Here is a 14,635-nt window from a genome sequence, read left to right on the forward strand (position 1 = left end):
GACTTCATCTCCATTTCCTTCCTGGAGATTGGTGCTCAGTCAAGGACACTTGCCTCACGGAATGACACCACAACCGAGCAGCTGTGCCAGCAGTGTGCCGAAAAGTTTGAAGTCTCCCATCCCAAGATCTATAGACTCTTTGTTTATGTCGATGACCAGTGGCTGCAGCTGGACAAAGAGGCCCTCCCTCACCGTATCAAAGCCTCACTACTGAAGAGCGAAAACAAAAAAGATTTCCATTTTATTTATAAACCAATAGAGTACAAAAATCCACCAGTTCCAATTGTCAGAGAGACTGACTTTTCTTAAAGGTCATGGTACTCTTTTGTTGAGTTTGCTGTCATCCTGGAAGGGCTGGATAGCTTATTTTGTGAGATCCTCTGGTAGCTGCGGATCTTAGGTCATTGGAGCTTGACCTTCACCACAGGGCAGGTGTGCTAATTGTAGATGCTGTCTGAATATAGGCATTTCTCAGTGAAGTTCAAAAAGGAGCATTCAGGAGAACATTATCCTTTGGAAAACTTGAAGTATCAAACCACAGAACCTCCCGCTGGCAATGCCAACATTGCAGAATAGGCAGAGAATGATCTCAGAGATCTTGTGGAAAAGTGGACATTTACTCCATCGTAAGTGATGGCAGGTGCACCTCAGTGCTCAAGGCCTTGGAATGGTCTGCACACACCTCAGTGCTGTTAGGAGGTAAGACTACATTTACACCTACATCTGTCAACTCAGTTTGATTTAAAAAAGTACTGGCTGATGTATACAGTGGCACAGGATTGCCAGCTATAGCAGAACTCCATCTCTGTCTTGCTGTCTGTAACACAAAATTGCCTTTGAAATCCAAATATTCACCAATCATGCAAGAAGATTCAATACATTGACAAAGAAAATATTTTCTGCCATTTATTTGTCACTAACGCCAGGTGACATAGGCATTTTCATCAATGTATTTTTCTTAAAAGATTGGAAGTGTTCACCATCAATGTACAGCTGTTTAAATGACATTAGTTGTATGATAGCGTCTGTTTAATTGTATATTTATTTCTATGTGTGATATGGTGCAATTGTTTTAAAATAAGAATTTGTAAAGAACTTAATAATTTTCCCAATGTAGCAAAGTAGATTAAAATTTTAAGTCAAAGAGCAAGAATAAAATACTGGTCTCTTTTTACCCAGCTGTGATTTTCTCTAGTGTTTTCATATCTGCATGTCCTGCCAGATTGTTACTTCAATCAGCTCAGGCATTTGAGACAGAATTTGCTAATTCTTCTCTTTCTCTACCTCTACTTTCAGTCATTTTCAGTCACTGCAAATTTAAATTTCCCTGCAACCTGAATTTCCATAAAATAAACATTGGAAAAAATGCATTCTGTGAAATTAGCAAGCAACTTTTCAGTATTGGATAATGACAGCAGAGCCTTAATTGCAAAACAGATCTTTGTCTTCTGGGTGCCTTCCTTCAGGCAAGATTCCACTGCCAGTGTAGCTTCCACTGCAGAGACAAACATGGGATCAGGCCTAGTGAAGCTGCAGACTAGACTCTAGACTAGAAAGGTTTTACTGTGGGTTTTGCTCAAAGCTGCTGTTGTTTCCTCTCATTAACATTCAGAAACAGAACTGGGACATGTCGGACCAAGTTGCTTGAGGTCCCTGCTCTATGTCTGAACTCCAAATGGAAAATGACACTGCATGTGGCTGGTCATGCTCTCAGTCTCCGTGGCTTGAAATGTCCATGTCTGTGTGCATGAGCCATCGTGTGCAATGGCCAAATGTGCATTACGATGCCAGACCATCTGTGCATCTGCCAGCCTAGGCTGCATGCATATGTTGTTGGGAAGGGATGACAATGAAGAATGAGGAACAGTGAATAGCAGCAGTCTCAGTTTTGAGGCCATCACATGCAGAGCTTGTGCTGGCGTGACACCAGCAGGGAACTGACTCCACGTTTCTGGTTATTCAGTCATTTATACTCATGTGCAGCTGTCAGCACTCGTGCCGTCCCCCAAGGCTGCATACCTGCAGGGTCCTATGCTGAACCCAAGGAATTAAGCTAGGACTGATCTTCTGCTGAATATTTCTGGGGAGAGACTGGACTTGGCAGCAGACAGGAATGAGCAACAGAGTTATGCAAAGAAGAGCCCCAGGCACCTGACAACACCTTGGGGAGGCCATCAGCTGCAGGCCCTGGGGCGAGGGCACACCACAAGTTTTACGGCTGGGCAACCAAGCACGAGGAAACTCTGCTGGTGCAAAACCACCTTAAGACAAACAGTCCTGAAGTCAGAACTGCCAGAGAGAACAGGAGAGGAAGGAGAGAGGGAGAGGAAGAATCAAGCTTTTACAAAAGCCCTCAAATTGCACCTGCAAAACTTTCATCTGGCATTACAGCTGAAAAAGTCAAAGTAGATTTACAAAGACATCCATGGACTACTCCCCTCTCCTCTGAATTCAAGGGATTAATCTCTTTAATGCAAGTTACTGTGCCTGGCAGTGAGCTGCCTGGATGGAAATCCCCATGCTGGAACTCAGAGCTGAGGAGGATCTCCCTCAGAAACTATGGGGCACCTGGCCTGGTTGAGCATATCACATAGAGCAGGTCAGCACGTCCTCCCTCTGGCTACTGGTACCTGGAATCTCTCAGTACTTTGAACTGGTGTCTGACATTCAAACAGTAAGAAAAAAAAATGTTACAGATGAAATTATCACTTTTAAATACTCCTTAGGACTTTGTTCATTGGCTTTGTCATGAGGTATTGTCACGCTACAGACTAACCAGTTAAAGAGGTACAGTCAGTCTGGAGATCTGTGGCCTCTTCTGGTTAGTCAAGGCGGTCACACCGTGACTCATGCTCTGAACCTCACATGAGAAGTCAGCAGACAAGCTTTTCAGGAGACTTTGACCAAGTATAGTTGTGTAATCTGGCCAAGGTCTCCTCAAACACTTATTTCCACAGAAATATTGTGCAACGATCACTCATCTATGCATAGGCAAAGGATCCTAGTGTGAGAGAGAGAAGACCTGCCGAACCTAGCAACAGCTCTCAAGAAAAAAGAAAAAAAAAAACTAAACCCACAAAGCCCAAGTGGCCACTTTGTGCCCAGACCTGGCCTAATGCCACACAGTACCAGTGATGAAATCTGTCAATAATTCACTGAAATAATTACACTGCGAGGTCAAGTACAACCTAAAATGAAAGTCATTGAAACTAAAGGCAGTTTTCCTGCTGAATTCAGCTTTGGGCATCAGCATGCATCATTCACCAACCTGATAGGTACTTTGATAGGTACTTTGCACAGGACTCTATTTTCCATCAGGCATGACTCGGGATGGTGGGGCCACACAGCCCAATCCCTGCTGAAAGCCCTGCTGCTCCCAGAACAGCTCAGCCTTGTCCTTTCTGTGCTGCATGTCCCAGGGCTGGAGATCATGCAGACCTTCAGAAGACCTGCTCCAGTATTTCAACCACGTGCACTGTGAAAACTGTGTTCCTTGTCCTCAGCTGGGGTAAAACCCCACTTGTCCCACTAGATGGGAACCCCAGGAGGGAACTCCCTCCTGGCACTCTTTCCAAGGTCAGGGCTAAACACGACTATTCTGCACAACACACTCTGACCTGTTCTGGTAGATGCTGACAACTTACTGGGAACCAGCAGCCTTACTTATTTTTAAGTAGTTATTTCTATATCCAGTGTTCTAGGAATTGTAGTCTGTGCAAGTATGTGCCTGAAGGAAGAGTAAGGGTGTTTGTGCTTGCACAATGCACCACAAACTACTCCTAAGATTGACCTTGCACAATCTTAAAATCATCTTCTAATTAGGTTCTACCACCATCCCAAAATAAAGAGCCTGCCATACAGGCATTAAGCCAACATGATGCTATTTGGAGACCTTAAAATAAATGTATTGATCAGTGCAGGTGAAGGTTGTGGGTCTTTTCATTCTGCAGAGTTGTCTCCTGTGTGACTGTGTGGATAGAAATCTCCACATTTCTGCTTTGCATCCTCTCAGCTACAAGTGCCTGCAGGAGAACGTGAACGAATCTGTGCTAGCAGTTGGTTTTTCATTTAGCAATTACTTGTTGAAGTCTACTCAGCCTACTTGAAGTCTCTCCGCTGTAGAGTGATGTAGAGTATTTGTAAAGAACCTGGAGGGCTTTTCTTTTCCTTTTACATTCCAGACATGAAAAACCAAAAGACAAAAAGTATGCCTGAATGCCGTCTTGTTTAGCCTTCCTTCTTTCTGTCTTCAGGAGAACATCTGCAACACATTAATGCAATCCAAAATTTCACAACCTCTTATTTATAGATCTCCATCCATTTCAAGTTTTACAATTGAAAGGAAACCAGCTACATTAAAAAAAAAGAAACCAAAAAACCAAAAAAAAAAAAAAAAAAAAACACCAAGTATCTGAACTTTCAATACCCTCAAGGCATAAACATAAATTTCTCAATTGAGTAAACTTGTGTTTCACAGCTTTCTACCTTTTCCTACCCATTCTGAAGCTAATTGCGCTCTTAATCACAGCTGAAAGTGCTAATGCTCTGGGATTTGATTCTTCTTAAGGTAAATGAAAGTTCAGGTTTAGCTCCTTTCTCTTTTAGCTCCTTGGAGCGGATCTACTCCAAATTCTCACCATCTTGTAGCTCTATGATTAATTTTACCCTGTGTTTTTTCTTTTCTCACAAGGATGAGATAATTTTTCCTATTTATTTTACATTTTGGGAAGATCTCTGAAGTATTTCTGCATCCTGTCTCCATGCGTAAAAAGGTATGGACAATTTAAGACTATTTGGAAGCACCTCATAGCTTTTAATTTGCCTTCCTGTTTGTTGTTTATTGAATCATCTCTAAGGAACGTGCCTTTAAGTATGATCCAGGAGTTTTGCATTTGTTTTGTTGTTGGTCTTGTTTGATACAGTCTGTTTTATAAAACCTTTATGGAGGTTAAATAACCACTTAATGCACTGTCACGAAGGAATTGGCTCTCAATTCATTTCAAGAAATGAGACACTTAATATTGTATTGCCCAGTAGGTTGATGAAATTATCAACTTTATTCACAGATAATTCCTGAACTCTGTGACTTCCCACACACTTGTGTGTACACACATTTTAATTATAGCATACTGGTGCTAAATTTACAGCATTAGATACTTGTGTTTTTTCTTTGGAAAACAGTGTTTTCTACCCAAAAAGGTTTTTTATTGTTCACATTTGAACTGTGCTGTTAACATCTGATAGTTCTTGAACACAACAATTTGCTTCTTTAAACTGTTAAGGAGTTAAAGCTTAAAAAACAAACTTTGGTTTCTTCACTCTTCAATCAATCTGCAAGTTAGTCACTGTAATAGCATTCATTATCATTTAAAAAAAAAAAAAAAGAAAAAAAAGATAATGGTTAGCAATGCTATAACTTTTCTTCTCCAGAATCTGAGTCAATATTTAAATTTAGCACAGATTCAGAATCACTGTTGATGCTATGTAGTGTTCACCCAGAGATTCCCATCTTGACAGCTCCATGTGGTCTGATAAAATGGTTCTGTTGAACCATTGGGCTGTTGGCAGGTGGGAATGGGGGGACAATGTTGGCAAGTGATGTAAGACTGCTGGGCAGGTCCCACAGCTCCTAGCACAGCTTCAGCACAGTGGTTGACTCTTCATGTTGCATGCACAGAAAGTCTGGATTATTTCAGTTAAGAAAAATTATCACTTGCAGTAAGGGTTACATTAGACTACTGTTTCCATCAATACCCACGGCACACTTGATCCATAGCCAAGAATATTCTGCAATGGAGAACAAAAACAGTAAGAAAATGTTCAGGTTCATTCTTCTCAAAAAGTTTTCTGAACTGACTGTAGTGGGATGCCAACAGGAGTACATGCCACCAGGGCACACAAAGCAGCTGTTCACCAGCTGAGTTGTATGCTCGTTCTGCCCGAGCTATTAGTCCTTCCTCACTCTTCTGCTTGTGTGTCTCACAAGCTAGGACCCATCCTCTCCCATGAATTACACCCTCGTAAGTCAGTATTCCAAAGCAACACTTCCTTGTCCTGACCATAACTCTTTAGTCTGGACCCTTATTTTCCTGTTTTCCCACCGCGTGCTTATGGATGAGAACACAGAAGTGCTGTGGTCTGAGTCAGCAGCTGAGGGCACAGAGGAGAAAACAAAGCAGTTCCTAACTTTGCTTCAATGTGACGTTATACAGAAGTTACAGAACAACATGTCTGTCCTGTAACACTGATGTGTCGTGCTGTTTTGAAGCTATGCTCTGCAGTGGGATCCTCTGACAGGCTTTAATTTTACCAACAAGCAAATTAAAGACTTGGAGAACTGGATACTTATGAGAGGGAGGGACTAAATAGCACGTGTTTTCCAGAATTTGCTTGTATGGCTTTAGAGCTGGTACTAACAAAATGGTCAACAGAGGAGAACAATTGAGATGCTTGTAGTGTTGGGCTCATCCTCCTATTAGCCTTTTTTTTTTTTTTTTTTTTTTTTAAACCACAGACAAAACTACATAGAGTATGTGGGAACCTCCTTACCTGTCAATGGAGTATCTTCCTTCACAGACATTGACCAAGGCATACAGTTGTCTCAGTGCATACTCATACTGAAATAAACATTTTTAATAATTTGAAGGATGGATAGCAGATATTCTTTATGCAAACTAAGTTGTAGCAACACTTCAAATATGCTATTAACATTCAAGGCACTTATTTGCTGGTCTGAATAATCTAATACTAGGCTAAATGGATCTCTCTTCTGTGTACTTTGTTCTTACAAGTTCATTAGGTAAAGTCAGCTGCTGCTGCACACTAGCCTGAAGGCGAGGCTCACCAATCCAACCACTTGCAATACAAAAAAACAAATAACAGTGCGTGCGCGCACACACACACACACACACACACAAACCCCAAGCAACAGCAAAAAAAATCCCCTAAAAAGCACAAAAGAGGAACTAGAAGTTTAACAAATCTTCATGGCCTCCTAACAGCTTCCTAAACAGAAGCTCCAGTTGAAAGAGTGCCTTTGATTTGGATTTGCCAGTAGTGCTTACATCTTGTCTAATTGGCAGATAACTCCATTGACTTCTGCTAAAATCAATAAATGTTCACAGAATCATAGGTTTTGGTTGGAAGGTACATTTAAGATCATTTAGTTCCAACCCCCTTGCTGTAGGTAAGGGCACCTCCCTCTAGACCAGGCTGCTGAAAGCCCCATCCAGCCTGACCTTGAATGCCTGCAGGCAGGGCACCCACAGCTGTGCTGGACAATCTGTTCCAGCGTCTCACCACCCCCATAATAAAGAATTTCTTCCTAATGTTAAGTCTAAATTTAACCTTTTCCAGTTTAAAGCTGTTTCCCCTCATCCTGTTGCTACGTGCATTTAGGAAAAAAGTCCCTCCCCAGCTTTTTTGTAGGCCTTCTTCAGGTTCTGGAAGGCTGCTGTAAGGTCCCCGTAGAGCCTTCTCTCCAGGCTGTAGAGCTCTAGCTCTCTCAGCCTGTCCTCATATGGGAGGTGCTCCAGCCATCTGATGTACCCCATCACAGAGTTCTGTCTGCTTAGGTTATCTTGCCTGATTGACACCAGGATTGATTTTTCTAGAACAAGAACTGCCCTCTGTTATTCTTCTCTGAACAGAAGAATACACACAACAGAATTTGGTCCTTAAGTGAGATCTCAGGAAGAAAGGGCAATAATGAAGCAGCTAAGAAAAAAGGAGCTCTGAGGATTTTCAGTGAGACCATGATAGTATATCAAGTAGGCTATGAAAAAGAACTGTACAACCAACAGTTACAATACAGAAATCTGAACATACTATGAATTCAAAGTGATAGTGCTGTTTCTGTTTTTCTAGTAGTAATGCTTCAACCAAAAATACAACATGACTTACTTAATACTTGGATTTCTGGGAAAGGAGATGATGAAGGGATAGTTCTAACTAGTAGAAATTAGTCTTTTTGTTTGCTTTTTACTGAAGATCTTTTTAGTAATGTTCATCTACAAGTGTGGTGAAAGTAGCTTCCTGCTTCCAAAAACATTACTCATCTAAAAATAACCTGTAAGCCTGTCCCCATGCTAGCTTTTAATAAAAGCTGATTTTGCAGACTTGACAATGACTTTTGAGTTGGTGGTGTTACTGGTACGTGTATCAGGTAATATCTAATGCTTGTCTTACCAAGGGAGAGTGCCAGTTGAAGCAATGAGTTTTGAAGTGGTTCACTGCTGCCTGATAGCAGTCGTAGTTGCTGATGGTCAGCCTGTCTGACAGGATCTGGTTAGTCAGTTCTGTTGATCCTGTTATTAAGGTGATGATCTTCCGCATGGATTCCTGGATATATTCTTTAGCCTGCGCGTAAGACAAAACTTTAAAATATGCTTTTTTTTTTTAATCCAAATTTGAAGACTTTTAATGGAATTTTTCTTTAAATCTCTCTTGGCCCTCAGCTCTTGAAATCTTTAAGGAAATCAGTTTTGCCTCCTACTTTTGGTACAACATTTTGGACCTTAACACTCAAATGAAAACTAGGGAGAAAGAGACTCCTTGTGCACAAAAATAACTTGTTCTCCCTCTGGTGTTCTGCCAGAAGAAAGACAATGAATTATTGATAGTGATCACACTACTGCAGAAGCTTTTTGATTTGGGAGACTTCACTTCTACTGTGACAAGGTTAGCTAATACCAAAAACTAACTCCTGACAGCAAGAATTCCTATGGACAGGGAATGGGTATTTCTGGGCAATAAAAGGTGGGATGCTGACTTCTGCACTTGCTTACCTCTATCTTTATAATCACTACTTTAAATGCCTCTGGGAGTAAATCCCTAAGTTTTAAAGGAAGAGTAAGTTGTCAGCTAGAGGCTAGCAGTCTGCAGACTAATTTTGTTAAAAATTGTAGAAACTGGAAACAATCCCATTGGTTCAGGAATGTGACTTCTTACTATGGACAGAAATCTGACCTGGCATACAGTGTAGTTTTACTGTTGTTTGTTGGATTTGTTTGTTTTTGTTTTGTATACCTCCAGGTGTGCCTTCATCTCTGCAGCAATCTTCTTAGCCTCATACATATCATTGGTAGCCATCAGCTTTCGTTTCATGATAGCAAGAGGGACGTCAGGACTAGGAGTCAGGTCGTGGTGTTCTACAGGTGGCAGAGAAATGGGGACAGCTTTCTTCCCCGTGCCCTGAAACTGCATCACTTTCATAGAGGAGATGCTCTGAAAGTTAGAAAGTAAATAAATAAACTGTCAAGCACTTCCAGTTGAATGCTTTGCTTTGCTGTGCAAATCTAACTCTCCAAACTTGATCTGTTAGAAAAGGAATTCATAGGCTTGTAAATATTTTTATTTCTGACTATATAAGACTAAGGCTGCCAAAAATCTTGGAACTTCTATTTCCAAATATCAGAAGAACTGTCAGGTTAAATAACCTGTTTGTTTTTAAAAATTAGTGTGTTTCTATAAACACATTGAACAATAGGACTATTATAAATGACATGTCATCTCTCAGCTCCTCTCGTTCAAGGGAACAATATACTTCCTTAACATTATGTCAATATTCACATGTCTAGAAGTGGTAACTACTTGTATTATACTTGATTGATGTCAGGTTTATTTGTGTATGATGAGCAGTTTCATTTTTAAATTAACTTTGCCAGACTGCTGTTTGTTTTTGTTTTAAAGGGAAAAAATGGATAGGGCAGAGAAGGTTTTAAGGAAGCCTGCTCAAATACCTACTTTGTTTCCATACTGCATGACATGGCTGGTGTTGGTGCGCTTCTTCACCAGCTGAAACTGCTTGTGCAGTGTTTCTTTTCTCAGATCCTCCTGCATAAAGAAACTTCCATGTGATCACAGCTATTTAAATTCAGCTATTACAATAGAAACCTGTAAAAGGCTGTGGCTACTAGTTTGTAGAAAGAAGTAGAGAGTAAGAGCTAGAAATCTTTGAAACGCACAGATATAAAAAATGGAAATGAAGATTTGCCAGGATATTCCCAAATTGCTTTTAGTGATCTCTTAATTCCCAGCAAATGGGCAAGCAGGGAGGAGACTAGCCTAAGAATCCAGGCTTGTTTCACTATTACCATTTTCCATTATGCTAATAAATGGGTTAACCACAGTTCAGTATTTAAAGATCTCTGAAGCGCAAATGAAACCTACTGACCTGCCAGATTAAACAAATTCAGATATGTTGTCTCAGATAGTAAATTAAGGTGATGTGAACTTGAAACTAGAAACTAGTTGGTTTCTATGACTACTAATGAAAAAGAGTAAGTTTCTGAAATAAATTCAGTTGCCCAAGATTATAAACTTCTGAATAGCAGTTAAATACTTTTATCAAGTTTGTTGATTTCAGTCTCACATAAAAACAACAAATCCTCTAAAACAACTTTTTTAAAGCCCAGTGATATTTGTATATAGAAATATAAGCAATCTTATCTCGTAACCTACCATATCTGAATCTTCCATCCAATTCACACTGTACCAGTCACCAAGATAAGTCTGCCTTTCATCATCATAGTAACAGGCATAAGATGACTCCCTGGGGTTGGCAGCAGTTGTTGCGTAAACTGTAAGACAAAAGCAGTTTTTTGTGGTTTTGTTGTTGTTTTTTTTTTTGTTTAACATTCCATTTACTCCATGATTGAGTACACTGCTGCATATGATATATTTGCCTAAGGATTTTGGTTATCATTTACTTCTAAGTGGTATGAAGAAAAGAAGCTAATTAGTAATTCTGCTCAGTCAGCTTCTGCACTGTTTTAAGAACTTGCTGTGTGGCCAACAGTGCTTAAGCTGGAGGGAAAAAACACAAACTACTTTCAAATAACTGCCTGACAATATTGCACAGTCACAGTCTATACATTTGTACTCCTAACTACAATAATGAGGATTTGTTCCTAAACTTGGAATAAATTCTATTCAAATTATCTTTTGCTACCTGCTAAGTAATATTATCTCCAGAACATCATTCTACATTGAGGAAAAAGCTTAGATCACCTCTATACTATCTGTCTCAAACACAGTGTTTCCAGTCAGTCCTCTCTTACACAACATTTTAAACATTCCCTTACAGATACTAAAACAAAAGCTGTTTTGGCTTTTTGTCGAACTCAAGGCATACTTGAGTGACTGGAGTCCAAGTTTCAAAAATGAAAACTGCTATGCATGCTTAATGTATGGCTAGTATTGTTTTCACTCAGAATGTTGCTACAGTTCAACAGCCAAAAGAGTCTGAAATATTGTCTTTATAGTTAAGTAATGCCCTTAGCATCCTTGAAAACGCTTACTAAGAAACCATTTGTAGTTCATAACAAATAGTTACTTTCAGTTAAAAATGTTCAAAATAAGCTGTAAGCTTTGTAGCTCACAACCAAAGGCTGACAAGAACAGCTTCTGGTTCTAACATAAGCTGCCAATTTTCTGCCTTTGTAAATCAGTGGTAGAGCTAGCAGTAAAACCACTCACCAAACAGGTGGTTTCTAATAGAATAAATTTTAAAGCATGCTGATTCACTGAGCACTGTGACACATTCTGTGAGAACCTGCTGTAAATTCCTGATGAAGCTGTAAGACTGAGTGGCTGCCAGCCAGGCTACTACAGGGCCAAAGTCCTACGAAGCCATGATATGCAGGTGGCTGGGTCCTCCCTGGAATCAGAGCTTCACAGCAATGAAAAAAGCCAGAGTGTTTGCTCTCCCAGCCATGGAGTAGAAAACCTTGAAAAGGTTCTCATTCCTCGTCCTAACCAAGGCTAAACTCCCAGCTCTGTAGTAGAAAACTGAGAAACTGAAAAGTTGGGAGTTCCGCTACCTGGTGTACTGCCCAAAGCAGCGTACCAAAATTGTCTGTCAATCCTGTATCCTGACTGGTACTAGAGGAAAGTGTCAGCAGGAACAACTGTTAACAATGCTGAGACTAAGAAATGTCAGTATAACCTTTGTGGTTACCAGTTAAGGACAACTACGTAGAAGAACTTTTTCAACTTCTCATTTGCAAGAAACAAAAGCCTAGATGGCCTTTACAGGACTCTGGATGGTTTTTAAATGGTGCTTCCCATAAATGGAAAATGTAACTTTCTCTAATCCTTTCTAGGGATGCACATGGCACTTGACCCTATCCCTTACACAGTATCTGTTTAGGTCTTGCCTATGACAGGTTGAGAAATCTATGTCCATTAATTTAACTGATGGCTCACCATTGATATTATCAGCCAAATGATTCATCATAGATCCAGATTCACATGCTTCAATGTAGAACACCATCTATAAAATAAATCAGAGACTTTAATAAATTCCACAAGGAAACTGAGAAATCTCCTTCACTGCTTTTCAGCTGTAGTTAGTTTAGCTGAACTGATAATCCTGAAACAAAACCTACTTGTAACGTTACAAAATAAAACAAAAAAGTAAATAGATCATTTTTTTTCTTTTTTTGGGGGGAGAACTAAACTATGTGGAAAAGGGAAACAGTCATAATGGAAAGATGCAATCAACCTCTATAGAATCCAAAGGGATCTAGTGGCTAACATAGAAAGCATATATCAAACACAAGTCAACCCTTAGGGCTAGCAGTGTACCATAATGCAGGTAGTATATCTGGAACCTATGACCATGTATGTGTTCCTAAATACCCCCAACTATTCTACAGATAGAATAACCAGCTTTAAAAAAAAAAAAAGCTACTGTTAGATGCTAAAGACTAGTCTTTCTGTTTACAACTACTTGTAATGAAGTAAATGCACAGAATTCTCTGATAAGAGGTACAGCCTTTTCAACCATCTAAAAACTGTTAGAGAAAAACAAGACACATGATTATTCCTGTAGGAATAGTGTAGTCTGAAGTGAAAAAAGCACAGGAAGAAAGAGCCAAGTATGCATTATAAGGGAGTGATAGTTACAAATGTTGTTTTTCCCGTTGGTTACATTTATACGTTATAAAGAGTCTAGTCTGTATCTGTGCTGCAACAATTGCAAACATCCAGAAAAGATGAAAAGGGAAAACGTGTAGAGGATCAGACCTATAAGTTATAAATTCTAATCCAGATCTTATTATGTGGCACCAACTTCTTTGTGCTTTTAAATTACTCTGCGAGTGAAGACAAACAGCTCTCTTCCATCGCAGCAGTTCTTTTAATCATACAACTTCTAACATGCTTGTTTACCTTTTGGTACTTTTTGTGATGATACATGTACCAAATGGTCTTGTTTAAGTCCTTCACGTGAAGCTGTAAAATAAGAAGGCTTCTGTTAAAATCACTGATGTTCAAAAGACTCACAAGTCATTTATTAGGAACAACTGTTATGAATACATGTATCACTTCACCTTTAACATATCCAGTGTTTTGGACATCTGAAACACAATGTTCTAGTATTTACCACTGGAAAAGATGGTTAACGGTGTTAAATGATACATGATTCATGTACTGCACTAGAAAGCAAGTCCCAACTATGTGAAACAAAAACAGGGACGATGAAAAGAACATCGCTCCTTTTCTCCCTGCAGTCCTTAATATAGCAGTGCATTGAATATTTTAGAGTTTTGGATGTATTACTTAGTATTATAGTATGTCATTAAAAAGATAGTTGTTTTTTTTTTTTTTTTTTTGACAAACTCCAAAGTAATCCCTCCCCTCCCAAATGCTTACATCATCATCAGGAAAAGCTAGAAGTCCTGGAGCTCCATGGTCAGTGAAATAAACAAACACATGATCCTTGGGACCACTGTAAAGAGAAAATTGAAAGAAATTATTTTTAATTGCTCTAACCTAATCTTTACTACAACAAGCATCATCTGCTGCTCAATACCAAGGCATGCCAACATTTGAAAATAAAGCATCTGAAACACCTCATGCTCTTGGTAGTAATTTTTCCTTCCAAAGCATACTACTGTGAGTGCTTTTGAGAAAAGATGGGTGTCTGAAAGAGAAATAAGATCCAGTATAGACTAGTCCCTCAAGCATGGGGACAATTGCTGGCTAGGCTGCAGATGGCAGCTGGTAGGAGTACAACTGTTTTGCCCATCTTAGAAATCTGTTATACTGTGGAGATTTGCAGAATTCTGATAAAAATGGATTCCTTTTGTAATTACATTATAGCGAGGCACCTGTAATATGTCATAAACCACAACATGTTTTTAATAAGATCCTCTGTATGTTTATGTACCACCTTGTTTTGATCTGTACAGCTATACATAGCCAAATCAGTACCAGTCCACGTCTCATGAAGAGCTGATCTATACACAGACTCACTCTTTATGCTAGGTAGGTTCCTTGTACTGTGTGGCACCACAGTTGGTTGAACATGGTTGGACTAGATGATCTTGCAGGTCGTTTCCAACTTTGCGATTCTATGATTCTATAACACTGTATGCTCATGAGTGATGATTCCCTGAAGGTTGGAGCAGATTTTACTGCTCTCTAAATCAAATAACGTTTGGCTGATGCGAAGGTGTTGCTCTGACAGTCAGATCTCCAAAGGGATTTGTGTTCAGGGACATTTTCAAATAAACTGTATAAACAGATTGGAAGGAGTCCCCAAGCCAGCTTTCTGCCTGGCTAACAACCTGTTGTCTTAGGGAACAACCTGGAAAGCAATCTATAAGACTTGTGAGCAGAAAAAATAATT

The 14,635-nt window shown here is 39.6% G+C and overlaps 2 protein-coding genes across 7 annotated transcripts in view; one reads left to right on the forward strand and one right to left on the reverse strand.

Moving 5' to 3' along the window:
• Positions 1-5,398, forward strand: part of RIN3 (Ras and Rab interactor 3) — a 59,790-nt gene extending 54,392 nt beyond the window's left edge. For all 5 annotated transcript variants that reach the window (XM_052696755.1, XM_052696757.1, XM_052696756.1 and 2 more), the window contains one exon: positions 1-5,398. In XM_052696755.1, the coding sequence (XP_052552715.1) occupies positions 1-309 (309 nt within the window). In that variant the 3' untranslated portion in view covers positions 310-5,398.
• LGMN (legumain) overlaps positions 5,035-14,635 on the reverse strand; it is a 25,315-nt gene continuing 15,714 nt past the window's right edge. For both annotated transcript variants that reach the window (XM_052696762.1, XM_052696763.1), the window contains exons 6-14: positions 13,657-13,732; positions 13,174-13,236; positions 12,208-12,274; positions 10,462-10,580; positions 9,745-9,834; positions 9,028-9,225; positions 8,188-8,358; positions 6,550-6,617; positions 5,035-5,787 (exon numbers count right to left, since the gene is read on the reverse strand). In XM_052696762.1, coding sequence (XP_052552722.1) covers positions 5,748-5,787; positions 6,550-6,617; positions 8,188-8,358; positions 9,028-9,225; positions 9,745-9,834; positions 10,462-10,580; positions 12,208-12,274; positions 13,174-13,236; positions 13,657-13,732 — 892 coding nt within the window. In that variant the 3' untranslated portion in view covers positions 5,035-5,747. The remainder of the gene's footprint in view (positions 5,788-6,549; positions 6,618-8,187; positions 8,359-9,027; positions 9,226-9,744; positions 9,835-10,461; positions 10,581-12,207; positions 12,275-13,173; positions 13,237-13,656; positions 13,733-14,635) is intronic.

Source organism: Tympanuchus pallidicinctus, unplaced genomic scaffold (assembly GCF_026119805.1).
Source record: "Tympanuchus pallidicinctus isolate F22 unplaced genomic scaffold, pur_lepc_1.0 scaffold3, whole genome shotgun sequence".
Lineage (NCBI taxonomy): Eukaryota > Metazoa > Chordata > Aves > Galliformes > Phasianidae > Tympanuchus > Tympanuchus pallidicinctus.